This window comes from Tyto alba, unplaced genomic scaffold (genome assembly GCF_018691265.1).
Source record: "Tyto alba isolate M040663 unplaced genomic scaffold, T.alba_DEE_v4.0 Super-Scaffold_20000042, whole genome shotgun sequence".
Classification (NCBI taxonomy): Eukaryota; Metazoa; Chordata; class Aves; order Strigiformes; family Tytonidae; genus Tyto; species Tyto alba.
The window spans coordinates 1,819,749-1,837,620 of record NW_024881293.1 but is presented as its reverse complement, the minus strand read 5'-3'; the positions used below and the strand labels follow the sequence as shown (position 1 = coordinate 1,837,620).

The window sequence follows — 17,872 nt, the reverse complement described above, 5'->3', positions numbered from 1 at the left end:
CCGGTAATTAAAATTCATCTTCCTTCACACCGCAGTGTATTAAAGTACAAACATTTAATTAGATGCCTCTTACCTCACCCATTTGCATAAGTGGGAGGAAACACTTTGCAGCTGCACCTGTAGTTATTCTTTATGGACCAAACCAGCCCCTAAATCCTTAGATATTACAGAGCCAGGGAGAAGACATACAGAATATATAGGGAATATGTATAGAATATGCTTTGGTCCATTTTTCTCTAACTAAATAGGATCCAGCAAGTGCATTGAACCTGACAGATCCTATGTATGCATCTTGTTAGCTCTTTGTCATGTAAATCAATAATTTTAATCAATACATTGATTGAGCATGGCTGGTTTGGCCTTTTGACCCCTTAAAATCAAGATTAACTGAGAAAACCACTTCACTGGGGCTGCTGTGGACCCTAAGGGGTCTGCTTCAGTCAGGATTTCGTGATCAAAATGTGTCAAAACTACAAAACGATGAAGCTTTACTGGCCAAATTTTACCACCATGTCCCAATCCAAAGCTTTTTATAATGCAAATGTATATAATGCAAAACACAAAACCTACTCCCAACTATTTCAGTGCTGGTACCAAAATCCAGATGAGATGAGACTTTTGAATACTGTCCGCAGCTTTTATTTATTCCTTAAATCCTGGGTTTCTCATGGGGAAAAATATCCTAGCCAAAAAGAAAAAGAAATAATGCCTAATTTTGTGTCATGCCATGGTACACAACATCACTTGTGAGCAGATGTCTCAGCATCACGGACATCACCTTCAACACCGTGCAATCATATAAGGGCTTCCCAAAGAGTTATGTCAATATATCTTAAGAAAAATCAATTTTTAGACCAGTTTTGTCCTCATTATGAACACTACAGTCATTGTTACATTCTTAAAGGCAGAGATTGGATCTTACACACCAACACCTATAGCTAAGCCCTGGTATGGTGCAGCAACACCATAGGCTGCAGAGAAACAAAGAGCGAGGCTCAGAATGGATCATGCTGGGCTAAAAACATGTTCCAAATGCTTCGGCTCCGTGGGGGTTTCACGCACTTCAGCACAGCCTCAGCACGCTAAATGGCCTCGGTCACAGAAAGGGAGAGTTTGGGCCAATTTGGGCATACAAATGCAATGGGTGATTTGGGTTGTGGGAGCCTCGGGATGCTGCAGTGTCTCCTTCTCCCTCTCCAGCACCCATCTCCCGCCTCTTCTCCAACTCCCCCTTCCAGCATTTCCACCTTTCCCTCCCCTATTTCCTTCTATCACTACTCAAGCACCAGCTCTATCCATCACCCAGCCCCTGCTAATAAAATAGATGTAAACACCAGCTTTACACAAGCTCGTCGCCACCTTTGGTGCATGCCTCCTGACAAACAAATCCGCGGCGGATAGAGCCATCCGCATCAGCCACGCGGCTTGGGCACGGACTGAAACAAAACTCGCTTTAACGTCTTCATCGCGCCTTTTCTAAGTGAAGGCTCAGCAGCAAGGCTGTTCCAGCTCACTGAAGCACAAGATGAGAAAGCCCATTTCTAGCTTGGCTTCTTTTACTCGTGGCGCCAAGTTAGTGCTTGTACTACATCTCCGTCAAGGCATTTGCCTGAAATTCGCAGGAAATCAGTCGCTCCAGTACAAAGATGGAAGTTTTGAGGCAAAAAGGGCCAGAGCACTTGGCTGGAGCAATCTCGTGCCCGGCTACAAACACCCAGGATGACCTTGGATGCATCATTTGGATGCTCAGTGGATCCCTCAACCTAAAAACCAGGTGTTTTCCCAGACAGAAACTCAGAGACGCAACGTTGGTGGCGTAAATCCTGAAGTCATGAAGCTGAGGGACAAATCCTAACCACCCCAAGAGATGTGAGCCACTGCGAAGCCAAACCCATCAACTACAAAATGAGAGATGGTGGAGAAGTGCCAATTTGGGGGTGAATGCAAGAAAAAGGAGGTTTGGAGAGAAGCAACAGGCACTGGACACCTGGGAGCAGTAGGATTTTGGGGGTACCTTACTAGAATTAATGTGAAATACCTTCCATTTGGATAATATTTCAACATCCCCAGGGCTGAAGACCGACGTTACCCCTAGATGAGCATTTCTCTCCATGCACACACGCGGAGAAAGACCAGAGACCCAAGCAAAACCAACAGCCACTTGGGAAACACCCACCCAACCCCAAACCCCCATAAATCAACCCTCCAAAAGAGCAGTCAACATGAAGAAGATGGGTCTCACCATTCCACGCAGATTATCAGCAGGGTTGTGCTTGCTGCATTGATAAGTCTTCTTGATATATTGTATTTTATTAGCTGCTACCAGACCCACCCTGCACAGGCTGGGAAGCCATGTACATAAATTATAGATTGAATATTTATCTCCCGCCGCTGCACAGACGTGAAGTATGTTTAGCAGCATTTACTCTAGCGCAGTAAAGTTTTATTTATAATTTCTCCCCCCACGCTGCCGGCATGCTCAGTGCCTCACCGTAAAGCCAACAGCTTACGACGCACACCTCCATCTCCTAACGATGCTGGAGGGGGGAGAAGGAGTAAGTATATTTTACTACTGCATCTTCACACTCCTGATATTGCCATTAAAATATAATGCTTTAGCGCAGCGCTGAAGCACCCGGCTGCGGTTTATAGCTGCTAAAATGGGTGGCCATGACCTGTGATGGGTCGTTGGGTTTGGTTTTTTGGAAGGGGAGGATGTTTGTCATCATTACATTGCTCATCGATCTTGCTCCTTTATCCCCATTGAGGGTTATTTAAGGATTTGGTCATCCTGGGTGCTTTTCTGGGGTTTCAGAGTCCTAAACAATATCTTGTCCCAGGAGAGGAGGGAAACTGAGTCCAGCAGAGCCAAATTCCCCTCAAATCTCAGTAGCATTGTTGATTTGGAGCAATGGCTTTGCTGGCACTTCTTGGCCTCTCCCCAGCTGCACAAGCAGCAGCGATGCCAAAATGAGGCCCAAAACACCCCTGAGTCAACCAGGGTCTCAGATGCCCCATTTTTTGAATTGAGATCGTGCTCTTCACTTGCATGTATGCATATATGCAAATAGGGGCTGATTGCCTGCAGCACAGCCTGTCATTCGTGCTCTTTGAAAAACCCCACACCAGCTATTTAAGGCAGAATCCTCTAAACCAATTGTACCCCAATATTATTCCCATCCCATGAGCCAAAGCCAACAGATTTTGGCAAACCAAGGTGAAACGTGTGGGAGATGCCACCCATTTCCATGCATGTTGCGTTGCACCAGGTCTAAACACTCATCCTTCCCCTCTTGCCCCAGATTTCCCCTTCTCCAATTAAGAAAACCCAGTTCCTGCAGGATTTCTTGCTCTCCTGCAGATTTCCTCCATGGCAGCTGGATTTTCCTTAAAGCTTTCCACCCAAAGCTGTTGCCACCCCGCAGCCTCAACTCCAGGACAATAATTCCCTCCTGCGTGCCACTTCTGCTAATAACTCTCAGGAGAAAGGTTCTTTCTCCTTTTTCTAGTAGTGCCTCATTGCAGATCCTAATTAACCTTGAGACTTGCTAAAAAACCTCAAATCTTTCTTATTTTATCCCGTTATTGCTTTAATAGCTCTCCCCCATGCTGCATTTTGGACCACTCCTCCAAACACAGTAATTGCATGTATTTCCACGGGGACTTGCAGAAGGGTCTTGTCTTTCCCCAGCAAATACTGAGCTCACGGGATAAGGAATTTTCCTACAGTCTCACTTTTGCAGAGCAGGAGCGTTCACAGCCACTGAATTCAGTGCAATGCCTCCAGGATGGTGCAGCATCCCCCAAAATCCCTGCAATAGAGCTCAGTGCCTCCCCGACACCTGGGCACGATGTGGGTTAATGCTCGGGGCCGAGATGCCCAGGTACCCTGCTGCAACCTTAGCAGCCTCCCCAGAACTCGTGCATGTTAAAAATTTGCACCCCTTCTGCTTTTTCATGATTTTTAATCATGCGGCATCACAGTGAGGGTGGCGGGTTCTGCTAATCTCCAGCAAAACCTCCCCAGTGCAGATGTAGGGTTTAATCTGGAATTAAGTGTGACAGGAGAAGGAGATACTGTATTGCAATCCTGCTATACAAAGGATTGGAAACAGGTTTTTTTCCCTACCAGCAAACACCCAGATCCCCCTTTTCCAGCAACAGGCCCAGCTTTCCATCCCAACACAGAAGAGATTCCACATCAGCCGGACCCTTTCTGGCATCTCTCCCCATGTTGGCATCAGGAAGATGCAACATCTGGATGCTGCCCTCAAGCATGGGGGATTATGGAAAACCTCACCTGGGATCAAGGGTCTTGTCTCCAGCCAGTGCTGAAAGCACCAGCGAGCAAAAACCATCCCAGAGATGCAATTCAGGAGTGAAAAAAGCAAATTATTTGTATCCAGCTTGGTTTGTTAGAGCTGATGGATTAGATACAGATGTTGAAACCTGGGAAAAAAGGTGGCGATCCCCTGGTAGAGCCCAATCCACTTCTTGGGTGAACTGAGGAGGAACCTGCGGCAGCAGCCGATGGTTTTGCTGCTGCTTTGCCCTCCCATCAGGGTGAGGATTACACCACTGGCAGCTAATTATTTGAAACCACGGCTTGTGGCATTAGTCTAGGCTGGAGCATAATCCCAGCCAGGGCTAATTAGTGGAGCTGCTCAAAGGATGCCTTTTGGAGTGAGTCCCGCTCCATGCCTCAGTTTCCCCACTTGCAAGGGGGAAAGCAAGACTCTTTACAAACCCGCCTGAAATCCAGCAAAAATCCCATCCTGCAGTAATAGCGAGGGGTTATTAGAGATGCTGCTGCCACCCAAAATAAGCATGATTTTGAACTTTCCCATCTGAAACCCTGCAATCCTCCATAAACCTTCTCTTCTTGGAGCTTTAGCAGGAGATAGACAGTCTTGGGGTGGCCAGAAGGGGAAAAAAGAATTAATTTCACCAAAGAGCAAGTATGAGGATTTAGGTCTAGATGCTGCTGTTGGCTTTCCCACCACGTTAAGAGTCCCAGTGAGGCACCGGCAGGGTTTTGCCGTGCCAAGGTGGCCCAGGAGAAGTAGGTGACCATGACCCAGATGATGAATTTGCTTATTTATTTCTCTATTTGCAGGAAATCCAATTATCCCATATTTTTGATTGGTGACAAACAAGGCAGCCATCAATTCTCCCCCTCCCTCCCCGTGTGTCTGCCATGAGCGATCTCTGCCCGCACCATCGATTCTTACACTGTATTACTGGAAAGGGATTATTTTTTTTGTTTTGTTTTTTTTTTTTCCATTTTCCTCCTGAACAGCTTCTCCACAGGCACAACCTCAGGCAGAGGAAGGGGGAAAACAAAGCCTTATGCTGGGCAGAAGTCCCAAGTGCTACAAAATACACTTTTTTTTTTTAGTTTTTGCAATTTATAGTGTGATGCTCAGATTTTTAACCCCAAAATGATCTCGGGGGAGCCTGGAGCAGCCAGATTGGCACCGCCGTTAACTGAATTGGGTGTTAAAAAAGCAGTCAGAGCCACTGTGCTCCTTTTCTCCACCACTGCAAGACTATCTCTGCTCCCATGGGAGCACCCTGAAGGCAGCCGGTGTCTGCTACTGGTTGTATGTGGGGAGGGGGATGGAGAGGGGGATGGAGAGGGGGATGGAGAGGGGGATGGAGAGGGGGATGGAGAGGGGGATGGAGAGGGGGATGGAGAGGGGGATGGAGAGGGGGATGGAGGAATAGAGGAAGGAATGAAGGGATAGATGCAGGGATGAAGGAAGGGATAGATGGAATAGAGGAATGGAGGGATGATGGGATGGATGGAGGGAAGAACAGAGGGATGAAGGAATGAAGGGATGGATGGGGGGATGATGGAAGGGATGGAGGGAAGAATAGAGAGATGGGGGAATGAAGGGATGGATGGGCTGATGGGACAGATACCTGCACATCCCACGTGATGACAGACACAACCTACAGGGATTTCCAGCTCTGGGCTTTGGCACTGGCCCAGAGACACCTCCCAGGCAGCGATTTGGCCGAGGTGAGGGGCGGTGGAATCCCAAGCTCACCCTCATCCCCTGGCACGGGCTTTCTGCCCTGTCCCTCGGTACCTCCCTCCCGACTCAGCCTCCACCCGCTCCCTTTTCTCCTCCATCTCCGCTACCCCTCTCACTGTACAAAGCAGGATTGCTAATCTGAAGCTACCTTCTCCCCGATTCACGCTCCGTGATTAATAATCCCTTTGCTCTCTCAGTAATGCCGCACCGCTAATAAGATTAAAAAATATCTCCCTCTTACAGCACCGATTCATAACGCTGATTTACCGTTACTTCGCCGCTCTCACGGAGAGGATGCACATGGCTGTTACCTTAATCCCTATCCATCTCTGCACCGTTGAGTAATAACTGCTAATTAATACCTTTCTGTCTCCCAACTGCTTCCAGATATGCCCAGCTATCAGTATTTGTCTGGCTTTTTCCTGCTGATCTCAAAGGCTGATATGGCAAACTCCCAGTCCTGCTTGCCACTTTACCTCTGCAGAGGGGATGTTAGCATTTTTGGGGGTCCTCTCCCCCCAAATGGTGACATCCTGGAGGTCCTCCCACTCCGGGCTTGATCATCCCGAGATGGAGCAAAGATGAAAAAATGGGGGGGAGGTTTTATCAAACATCTTTTCATGGGGATGTGTTCATCTCCATTCATGACTCAAACACTTGCATGGGGTGACATCTCGCTGTGACTCCACTTTCCTGCATCCATCAGCTATTTCTGCAGTGTGACTCCACAGCCCGTTTGGATATGAAGCATCCTTAGATAAACCAGACAGCCACATTTTTCATCCTGTTGCCTATTTTCCTCCTCTGCCAGTAGACCCCAGACCATCTCTAAAGCCAACCCAAGCAGTCGGATGCTTTGGAAACAACAGCGACGGCAGCAAGAGCTTGAGAGGGAGGGGGAAGGGAAAAAAAAAAAACAGCAGAGCCTCTGATCTGATGAATGTGGCAGGGGAGGCCGATGCTCTGCTTTTAATAAAACATAACGAAGCGTAGGATCATAAAATATTTCCTTTAATTCAGTGCTCCCGCGAGGGTGGGTAATAGAGGCTGGGTAATGCGGTAGGCTTTCCTCGCAGCTCGCCGGGGGGGAGAGCACTGCTGGGGTTGTTAAACAGCCCATTTGCAATCCCTTAAGTGCTCTCCTTCCCATCCCCATCCCATTTTGGATGCAGAAAGGCAGGGGGGCTGTGCACACCCCCATAGAGCCAAAGCACACCCTTCCTGCTACGCGTTTCTAGTGGTCCCCAGCTCCCAGAGCTGCATCGCTTCACCCCGCTGGCATGGGTTTTCCAGGGTGGAAAAAGGTCAAAAAGCAAATCAAGGAAGGATGTGCAACTGCTGTCCTCATCCTCAGCAAGTACACGGGTGCCTGAGCACGTGCACGTTGCATATATATATATAAAAATATATATATACACACATTTCCGAGGCGGTGTGGCATAAATGATTAACATTCCCGCGTTAAAAATCTCTCTGCATCTGCTTTGTCCTACACTCGGCACTAAATATAACCATTCAATATGCTCTCTCCCTTCACCAGAGAGATAACATTGTTTAAATAAGCCCTTCCAATTTTAAAGAGTCAGGTTGTTTTCTTGCGGTGGGGAGCTTTTAGGAGATCAGGAGGCGGAGGAGGGTGGTCCACGCAAACAAACCCAGAGGCACAAGCACCCCTACCATCCAAATGCCCAAATCCTGCCCCCTCCAATTCCTTTCCCACTGTGAAGCCAAGCAGATATGGTTTCCTGCTCTAAAAAAAAAATAATATTAAACACACATTTCTATGAGCAGAAGGGTTTAATTTGGAAACTGGGCTCGCCTGCGCTTCCTCAAGCATTGCTTTGCTCCCACGCCTCTGCTATAATTACAGCGGAGTAAATTCGCTCTCCGTCAGGAGGAAACCCAACTATCTCCAGCCAGTTTGCATACATCAACTGCTTGCAAAGAACTTCCTTAGAAAAGCAAAAAAAAAAAAAAAAAAAAAAGCCATAATAACGCAACGAGACACAAATATAACTTAAAAAGAACCACCTCAGCCAGCACTTACAGAAAATATCTCATTATCAAGTTGCAAGGGGAAGACGGCCCAAGCGGAGATGAAGCTCTGGAGGTTTTTCTCCATGAATGATGGTCTGTCTGGAAGCTGAACCAGCACTGTTATCATCCAGTCTTGTTCCTGGTGGTGATACATCTTTTGCATCCATTCTGAATCAATATCTACCCATTATATGGTGCTTCTCTATCAGCAGATCTAGTCTGTTATCTATCCTACATGGAAAAAACCCCGCTCCCCAACAGCTTGCTGCATATATTTTGGGGTGCCAGGCAAGGCGAAGTTGTTCAAATCCTCCCACTCCTCTCTGAGTCACCACATCCTTCTGCAATACAACTTGGCAGGTGTATCTTTAGGAGAAAAATCAGGAAAATCAGCCAAATTCAAACACCGGCTCTTGGGATGCTCTCAGTGCTGCAAGCAGGGCATGGGGTGGGATGGCAAAGCCCATGCGTGTGGTCCCCCTCTTCTAATAGCTTGTGCAGAAACTAAATCTGCAGTGAATGGGGCTTTTCTGGGCTTAAAAATGCAAGCAAGATGCTCGATGGAGCAGAAAAAGTATCTCCGATCACGGTACATCGAGGGACTGCCTGAATTTGGGCTGGAAATCTTCATAAGCGTGACTTAGAGCCAAGCTTTGAATCCTGCTCTCTGGAGGTGCAGAGCTGGGCTGGAAATCATTTGGCTGTTAAAGTCCCCTTCCAGGCCATTTCCAACCAAAACAAGGATTTTTTGTTTTGCAGAAAGAAATACGCAGCCAACAGCTGACTTGACATGAAGAATGTGCTCATCTCTATGAGAAGGTTCGCTGGGGTAGAGGGAAACCAGCTCACCCACATCTCCCCCACATCAAAATTGGGGTGATTCTGGTGCTTTTGGTGAAAACAGCAGGAAGGGGAGGAAAAGGAGCCAGCTCAGCAGGTTTGGTCCAACTCAGCCTCCTGGCGAGAAGCCAGCGGCTCCCAAAGGAATTGCTTGGTACCTGTGATGATAACCACCAGCCAAAATCAGACCTTTCATCATCTTCCTCTTTTCAAGGATTATTAGCACCAAGGGCAAAACACACCTCGGGGACCAGCCGGGTCTCCTCCCCAGCACGAGCACCGTCAAAAGCAACGTTGCTACCAGCAAATCCAGCACTAGCCATGAAACCCACCCCCCCCAAAAAGCATTTCCACAGATGCCAGTCCACCTAGAAGTGAACCCAAGTGCCACCCACCATGTCCCCCCATCACCCTGCATCCCCCCCATCACTTTGCTCCCCCGGGGAGAAGCAAACCCCCATCATGGAGCATCTCTGCATCGTTCCAGCCCATCCCCATAGCTGCAGATCCCTTTGCAAAGAAACAAATAGGTGTAAATACACGTGCAAAGCAGGTGCGTCCCAACAGAGGGTTCTCCAGCTCCTGTTTTCCCTGTCCTGGCCAGCTAGGTTGCAGCATCAGGATTTATCTACAAGCACAGGGAGGTGGAGCAGGGTTGGAATAACCACTGCTAATCCCTTTCACACTCCTCTCCCAAGTATATTGTTGAAGGCATTATATAAACGGGAAATTATACAGAAGTTTGGGCAGGAGATGAACTAAATCCCTGCCTCCCCTGCTCTGTTTTGCAATGCCTCTGAGACACCGAGTCTTCCAGCCAAGAAGAGTTTTGCAGATGGACATGAGCTCCCGGCCCCAGAAGAGATGAAATGTGTGGTCTGGAGGCTGGGAAGGGCTCGGTGATGCCACGTGTCCACCTCCACAGCTCCTTTCCTTTGGGCTGTAACATCACGCTGCAGGGAAATAGGGTTTTTCCTGATGTTCCCCAAACCTCCCTAGAGTCAAGGGCTAAAACCCTGCGAAGCCAGCAGCTAAAATCCCCCTGCCCCGAGTGGTCTCCAGCAGGCAGGGCTTTGCCGTGGATTCAGCCCAGTTCTGGAAAAACCTCCTTCCCCACTTCAAATCCCCCTCGCCAGGGCTGGCAGGACCCTATTAATGATAGTTTTGCTTCTAGCTAATACAGGCACTAATTGTATTTCAACGGACTGGCTCCAGAGCTGGCTTCTGCTGCAAACACGCGTGTAGCCCAGGTGTTGGCTCTTTGAGATCGCAGGGATACAGGGAGGAGGGTCACCCTAAAAGGGCTCACGGTAACCCCACTAGACAAGCACATCAGGGAGGGATCTCGTGCAGTGTTTAGGGGTGATGAACCCCATTTCTCAGACAGCTGAGAGTGGAAACAAGCAGGGCATGCACCTTCCCTAGTCCAAATGGCTTTGCAGACCCTAAAAATCTAATTTGATATAACTCCATAGAGGGAACCACAGCAGTGGGTTGTTTTCCCTGCACTTTGCTATGAGCCCGCCTGCCCTTGGCACTCATGGTGAATCCAGTCCCAAAAGCGTTGAAAACAAGCCCGTGATTGACGGTTTATTTTAGGAAGGAGACGGAAAAAGTGGGAAGGAGATAATGCCGGGGGGGAGATAATGTGAGCGCCAGTCATTAGTTAAAAACAAGCCCATCAGTACTCCAAGTGCCTCGGCAGAAAGCAAACAAAAGGGCAAAGAGAGCAGCTTGGCAAGGGAACAAAACCAGCCACATCAGCTGCATCCTCCCTGCTCGGTTCTTCGCAGCGGGATTTACGAGCGGGGAAGTTTGCAAGGCAAGAGCTGCACCTCCTGCCTCCAAAAAATAAGGACTGGGGGGCTCCTTCCCTTGATTTTCCCCTTCACTGATGTCTGAGAAAAAGAGACTGACTTGGCATCACCAAAATAGGGGAAAACCCCAAAGCACTGAGGAAATCCAATCATCGGTGGGACCCAAGGGGATGATGCTTCGTCCTCCCTGTACATGGTCCCAAGCAGGTCCCAGCCATCTCCATCCTTGCCAGGGTGAGGTTTCAGCTCCTTCCCCACCTCCCTGGAAGGCTTTTCCCTCGTCAAGTCCTGCAGGAGCCTTAGCATGATCCTTGCCCCTGTCTCAGCCTCACTCCCAAGCCATTAGTGCGTCTGGATTAAATAAAACCTGCTCTTAGCCCGACACAGTGGAGAGCTTTTCATCAGCAGATCTTAAAGCACTTGGCAAAAGGAGCAAGGTGAGCACTGATCAAGCGTTGCCAGTCAAGGATTTTCTGACAGAAAAGACCATTTCTGCAAATACAACCAGAAAAAGAAAAAAAAAAAAAAAAAAAAAAAAAAAAAAAAAGGCAGGTGGGGCATGCAAAGCCCTGAAACATCTCCATGGGATGGGGAGGCTTGTGAGAGCGTGGTTAATGTCACGTCTGGATGCTCCGTAAAAACCCATCGATGCAGGAGCTGAGCTGCATTTCAGTGTTGCTCAAGCCTGGACGCAACGCTGGGGCAGACCTTGCCTGGAAGCGCTTGGAGGCATCGGAGAAGCCACAAGACATACACGAGGGCTGTGATGTACAGAGCATGTTGCATATAGCTCCTTGCATTTAGCACCTAGCACACTGCATATAGCAGGGACTGCTTAGCTCAAAGCTCTTGGAAGCAAACCCAGGACCTGCAACACAAGTCCTTATTTCAGCAGAGGGGAGAAACATCCCCAACCCAAACCCTGTAGTGTCCCTAGGCTTTTTTTGGGGGGGTGGGGCTGCTAATAATACCAAGGGATTACTTGTTGCAGCAAGGGAATTTGGGAGGTAAATATCCCAAAACTGAGCTCTGACATACGGGGGAGCCTCAGAAATGCTCAGGGCCAGCCAGGGACCAGCCACAATTTAATGCATGAGAGTTCCCACAGAGAAATGAAGCCTGAAATGCCTCCGAACCCTGAAGATGCTTATTAGCTGGGAAAAGTACAAGGCAGAGGGAAGATCCTCGCCTGTGTTAAAAGCTTTTTTTTTTTAAAAAAGAGCTCTGGATTCAAACTGGCAGCTCTAGACCGCTACAAAACACAGCTGGTGGGAAGAGAAAAATTGGGCTAATTGGGGAAGGGCAATTAGCACAGTTAGGAGGATTTTCGGAAGGGGCTTCAGCCGCCTGCGTGGCCTGGTTTTACTCAGAGAGCAAAGCACAGGCTTCATGGAAACACAGAATTCATGGAAATAGTAGGAAAGGATTAAAAAAGGAGGTGACTCTAAGCTGAATGCAAGATTTGCTGGGGAAAAGCATGAGTAGAAATGGATGGGGGGAGCACGGGACAGTTTTCCAGGTCAGTGCTGTGCATTTGCAGGTGAATTAGAGCAGGTTTTGCTCCCACGTGGTGCAGAGGATGCTCCTCCTTTCCCCTTGCCCCCCCAGCAAGCAAACTCCCACCCAAAACCTCTTTTCTTTAAATGAGCTCAGCAGAGACACGAGCAGGTGGCTCCTATCACCTCGGCAAAAAGCTGTACGCTGTTATTTTCCTACGGAAAGGAGAAAAATGAGCTTTTCCAAGCTCGCAAGGAGGAGCTGCCTCAGGGGCTGCATGTAAACTGGGAAAATCCCTGTGAGGAAAAGCCTCGGGGGGTCCCCGGGAAAGGAGAGGGATGAGATACTCAGCTTGCTGATAAAAAAGACAATTGTAAAGGGATTTCTCCAAGCTGGTTTTTGGCTTGGAGAAGAAGCACGAGGATATCCCTAAGGGCAGGTGCCTGCAAAGCCCAGCCCCAGCAAACCTGCCCATTTGGGGCAAAGCCTGGGAAACCAAAAGCAGCTACACTTGAATTTTCCCCTTTTTTCCCCATTGCAGGAGGTGCTGTTGGGGGGGAAATACAGAAGCTAAAGCAAATCACTCAGATAAGGACTACAGAAATATCTCGCCGAGATCAAAACTCGACATATTTAGCCCTCCCTTTCGTGTTTGCAAAACACAGCTCTGATTTTACACGGCTGTAAAATAAACCCAGATGAACATTTTATGGGAACATATTTCAGGCCACAAGCTGAGCACCGGCTAATCAGCCAGCCCTGGTTTTGGAGATGCCAAGAAGCCATCGCCCTGCTTGCAGATGGAGCTTCCTGGCTTTCCAAAACTGGGGGGGGGGCCTGGGGCTACAGCTCCATCATTACCCATGGTCCAGCCACTCGCCTCCTCCGCATGCCCTCGTTTTTCCATCTTGACGGCTCCTTAACCCACTTAGCCCTGCTCTAGGCAGCTTTTTCTGGCCAAAGGGAGAGATTGAGCTTGTTATAAGGAAAAAAGCTGTATTACAAGGTGTGATGCTCCCCAGAGGGATGCGTAACACATCAGGAAGGATCCAGCCGACCTGCCGCGCAGCAAGGAAGCAAGCAGCTTCCTTCGGGTAAATAAAAGAGCTTTTCAGTGCGAGGAGATGGGTGGAAACCCCCCAAATGCTCCCACAAAGGTACAGATGCTTTCTAGGATGGGAAGCACTTCTGATAGATCCCCGGTGCTCTCCTCCGTGCCAGCAGTGGGACCTTGTTGCTCCTCCTGGATGCAGCAGCGATGGGGGCAGCTGCCCACAGAGCCGGCACCGTGCACTATATAAGGTGACCATAAAAATAGGCAAAATTCCCCCCAAAATGGCTTTGGAGACATATAGGAGACACCAAGAGCAAACGTACTCGTAGGAAAGAACCGTGGGAGTTTGCACATTGGGCACGTGGCCCCCTGCATCTTCCCAGGCGACGTGGCCGGATCCTGCTCGATCCCTTGCAAGTGAAGTGCTGGGATGGCGAGGGGCTGGACCTCTGCGGGCACGTCCTCCCTCACCGCCACAGCACTGGCAGCTCCAGCCAAGGATGCTGTCAGCCACGGAAAAGCCATCTGCCCACCGAATTTCGGGAGCCGCGGTCGGCCTCCGCAGCCTTCTGCTGCCCAGACCAAAAGGAGGCATCAGGATGGGTGCGCCCACCCCAAACCCAGGCTTTTTCCAATGGTTTTTAGCTGTTCGCTGAAAAAGCAAAGCACAAACTGGCTTTTTTTGGGACAGCATTTCTCTGCCAAGAGCTATAAGATACTTAAAGCAGCTGATCCGCAGGATACAGGAAGGCAGCGAAGTCCCAGTGCAGTTTTAAGAGCCAAAACCCAGCTTGTGGATGTCCAAACCCAAGCTCTGCCCGTCAAGCCCGCCTGTGAGACCCTGCCAAATACCAAGATCCTCTTCCCACATCGCTTTATAACCACAAACTCTTCCCCAGGGCTGCCGGCACCCTCTAGACCCACTGCTAAACAACTTTTACCTCCTTTTTTCCCCCCCACAAAATACACATTTCAAACACAGATTTACCCATACCCGCTCGCCTGCTCTCACAAATCAGCAGCAGAAGAGCAATCGCCCAATATGCTGCAATAAAAAATAAGAGAAAGGAAGGAAAAACGATGCACGCACCAATGACAAACAGCTTGCCCCTGGGCAAAAGCTGGGGAGACACGTTGTTCCTTGAAAATTATCTACCTGTGACCTTAAAACCGTGGTGGAGAAGAGATCCAGGTGGGAGGCAGGACTAGATTTGGCACAAGTTCCCCCCACCCTGAGCTGCGCAGATTTGATTATCGACAGCGTGTTTGGCAGTATGATGCTGGTGGGATGCTCGGAGCGAACCGGGGAAGGGGGGAAAAGAGTGGCAGCCGCAGCCCGGCAGCAGAAAAAACCCATCGGGGAATGGCAGAGGGATGCAGGAGATGCACGATGCCTTCCCAACCCTGGCTCAGCCAAATCTAAGCTGGGATTTGGCTAGCCTCAGTGGTCCGTGGTCCCTGAGGGATGATTTTGGAGCTGCTCGTGATGAAGAATCGGCTCCTTTGTGTCAACCTCTCCCCGCTCACCCCCGCAGAGCGCGGCCGCCGCTCCCCCTCCCTGCGCCCTGCAGCAGCTGACGGCGGTTTTCCGGAGAGGAAAAAGTACATTACAAATATATATAAAAAAAAAAAAAGGAGATATCAAGCAAGCTCTGCTCATCTCTCTGTTGCCCAGCGCTCGGCAAAGCCTCTTAGCCTCTGGAGAGCCCCCCGGGTCTCACTGTGCTCGTTAAAGAGTGGCCGCCTGAGACCCCCCAGCAGGTGATTTGGGGGGGCATGGGAATGGGGATGCGTGGGGAAAAAGGGGGAAAGAGGAGAGGGATTGTCTTTAAATGCAAAAGAAATTCAATTGCACGGCTACGCCTCAGGCTCCGGGATGCGAGGAAGGGAAAGTTTCCTGCCCTGTTAATTTTCACCTCCTGGGAGCCTCGTTTTTGGGGGTAGGGATGGGGTGTGGGGGGGGCTTTTATTAAAACCTCTGTGGTACGAAGCAGGGAGTCAAGATGCTCATTTAGGAGCTCAGCCAGCTGCAAACCCCTGGGACAGGAGGGAATTGGGGGGCTGCTTCTCTCTGCTAGGTGCCCCCTCCCACCCATCTGTAGGGTTTGGGGCACTCCTCACTTGCCTAAAGGGCTGGGTGGGCTTGAGTGCCCCCGGATGATGCAACCCACCCCCCCAAAAAGCTGTAGCTCATGGGTGTCCCCAGGGCACAGACACCCCCCCTGCACAGAGGGAGCTGGGCTGGGGCTGGAGGAGAGCTGGGACTCGCAGCTGGAGCCCCAGTACGGAGCACAGGAAAGGGGGATCCGGGTGCACCCCCAGCGATGCCAGCTCAGGGGCGAGGGGTGAGCGTCCCCCCATCTTCTCAGCCTGCCCCCCAGCACTGGTTCCCAATCGCAGGTGCTCTATTATGGCTGCCCCATTAACGGGTCCAACACCAGTACCCTATTAATGGGTTTAAACCCAGTTCCTTATCAGAGGGCACCCCGTTAACGGGTCCAAAGCGGGTGCTCCATTAGCAAGCACCCTATGACCAGCTCCAAACCCAGGGTCCGATTAACTGGTGCCTCATTACCGAGTCCAAACGGGGTGCCTGCCCCCACCCTGCACCCTCCGGAGCCCCGCCGTCATCCCCCTACGCCTCAGGGGGGTGCGGAGCCCAGAGCTTCGCATGCTTAGCGGGGTGCAGGTGGGCACCCCGTTATTCCGGGGGCTGAGGGAGGGAGTCCCTGTCCCCAGAGGGGGATGACACTCACCCAGCGCCAGGTCGAGGAGATCCCAGAGCAGCAGCCAGAAGGGCAGGGGGCTCATCATGATGCCCGCGGGGGGGGAAGCCCCATGGGGCTCACCGGTCCCGCAGCCCCCTGCCCGGGGGGCGGATGAGCATCGCGCTGGGGGGGTTCAGCCCGGTTCCGTGTCCCCCCCCCCCCCCCTCCAGCCCAGCTCCCGCCGCTGATCCCGCCGAGCTGCCGCCCTAAGCCGATTTATTGCAGCGGGAGCGGAGCGAGCTGGCGGCCGCCCACCCCCGGCACCCCCCCCGCTGCTGAGCCCGCCCCGGCCCGGCCCCCGGGAGGGGCTGGAAGCGCGGAACGGGGGTGCAAGAGGGAGGGCGCGGTATATGGGGGTGGCGGGGGGGATGCGGAGAGGGATGCAGGATTGAAAAGGGGGAGGCACGGTCCCGAAAGGGGGGGTGCAGGACGGTGGCTGGGGGGGGGGGGGGGTGTTAGCGCGGTATATGGAGGGGGGGGGGATGTGGTGTATGGGGGTGCGGGGTGGAGAAAAGGATGGACGGTCTGGGAGCGGGGAGGGCAGGAAGGGTTGGGCGGTGTATGGAGGGTAAGGCGGCGTATTGGGGGGTGACGGGGCGCGGGAGGAGGTGGGGGTCACTATATGGGGGGGTGCGGGTTGCACGGTTTAGGGTGAGGGTGAAGGAAAGGAGGGCGAGGCGTTTTGGAGGGTGCAGGAGTGGAAGGGCGATTTAGGGAGGGGGTGAGCGGTGGCGAGGGGCGGGGAGCACATGGGAAGGACGCTGGATGCAGGCAGGGATGTGGGGTGCAGGCAGGGATGTGGGGTGCAGGCCCAGACAGCCAGAATGAGCCCCGGGGGCAGCAGTTTCCATCTGACCCCCCCCTTCCTTCAGTCGTTCCCCTCTCCCTGCACCCCCCAGCAGCAGGATCCAGCCCGGCCGCCATATGGTCCCCCCCCCCCAAATCACCCCCTGGCCGGGGATCCACATCCCTCCCTGGCCCTGCTTCACTGATGACCTTGTTTTCCTCCAACTCCCCAGATTTAATTAGTTCCTGGACATGGAGGAAGATGCGAATATTGTTTATGAAGAGCCCAGGTTGGGAGCGGGATGTGCTGGGGTTTGCAGCCAGCCACGGTGGAAGGCGAGATTAGGGGGCTGAAGGAAGCTTTTCGTTGAGGTTGGAGGCCTCTTTCTGTTGTTATTCCACCTTAGAAGCAGCTCTTCCGAAAACCACACCTGTTTTCTTTGCAAAATCATCTTCTTTGCAATTGCTTTTGAGTTTTTTTCTGGTCCTGTGTGGTCGCCCTGTCTCCCCAACACTTTTTCTTACAGCCTTCAAGCCCAGCTTAACGCTATCACTTCCCAAAATCGCACAAATGCTCCTCATTTCCAGCTGCACACAGCCAGCCCCATGCAAAAAAATCCCATATAACCCAGCATCCTCTTTTGGGGCTTATATTTGCAAAAAAAAAGAAGCATCAGGGCAAAAGATTTCCCCGGGATGGGGATGGAACAGCCCCTGTGCTGAGACTTGGGCACAGCCAGTGACACCAGTCTGATAAAAACTGGTGGGTTATGGCTTGTTTCTTAAAAATCCACACTGAAAGCAGTCAGGCTCTGAGTGGATCAGTGCAAAAAAAAAATTAAATAAAATCAATTAGCTGCTGAAATTCCTTTGAGGGAGCTGGATTTTCTTTCCCTTTTCCCTCTGCCTTTCATCCACTGGGAAAAGCCACGGTTCGTTCTCGCATGGAGATGTCTGGAAATCAAATCTTGTTCTATTTCATCACAGATTTGATAGATGCTCCCCCCCACCCTTCCAAGAGACATCGACTTC

At 50.9% G+C, this 17,872-nt stretch overlaps 1 protein-coding gene across 3 annotated transcripts in view; it reads right to left on the bottom strand.

Moving 5' to 3' along the window:
- IGSF21 (immunoglobin superfamily member 21) overlaps nt 1-16,311 on the bottom strand; it is a 38,497-nt gene extending 22,186 nt beyond the window's left edge. For 2 of the 3 annotated variants that reach the window (XM_032986618.2, XM_032986619.2), the window contains exon 1: nt 16,043-16,311. In XM_032986618.2, coding sequence (XP_032842509.1) covers nt 16,043-16,100 — 58 coding nt within the window. In that variant the 5' untranslated portion in view covers nt 16,101-16,311. The remainder of the gene's footprint in view (nt 1-16,042) is intronic. The other variant, XM_032986617.2, reaches the window with a different exon arrangement.
- Between the last annotated feature and the right edge of the window lie 1,561 nt (nt 16,312-17,872).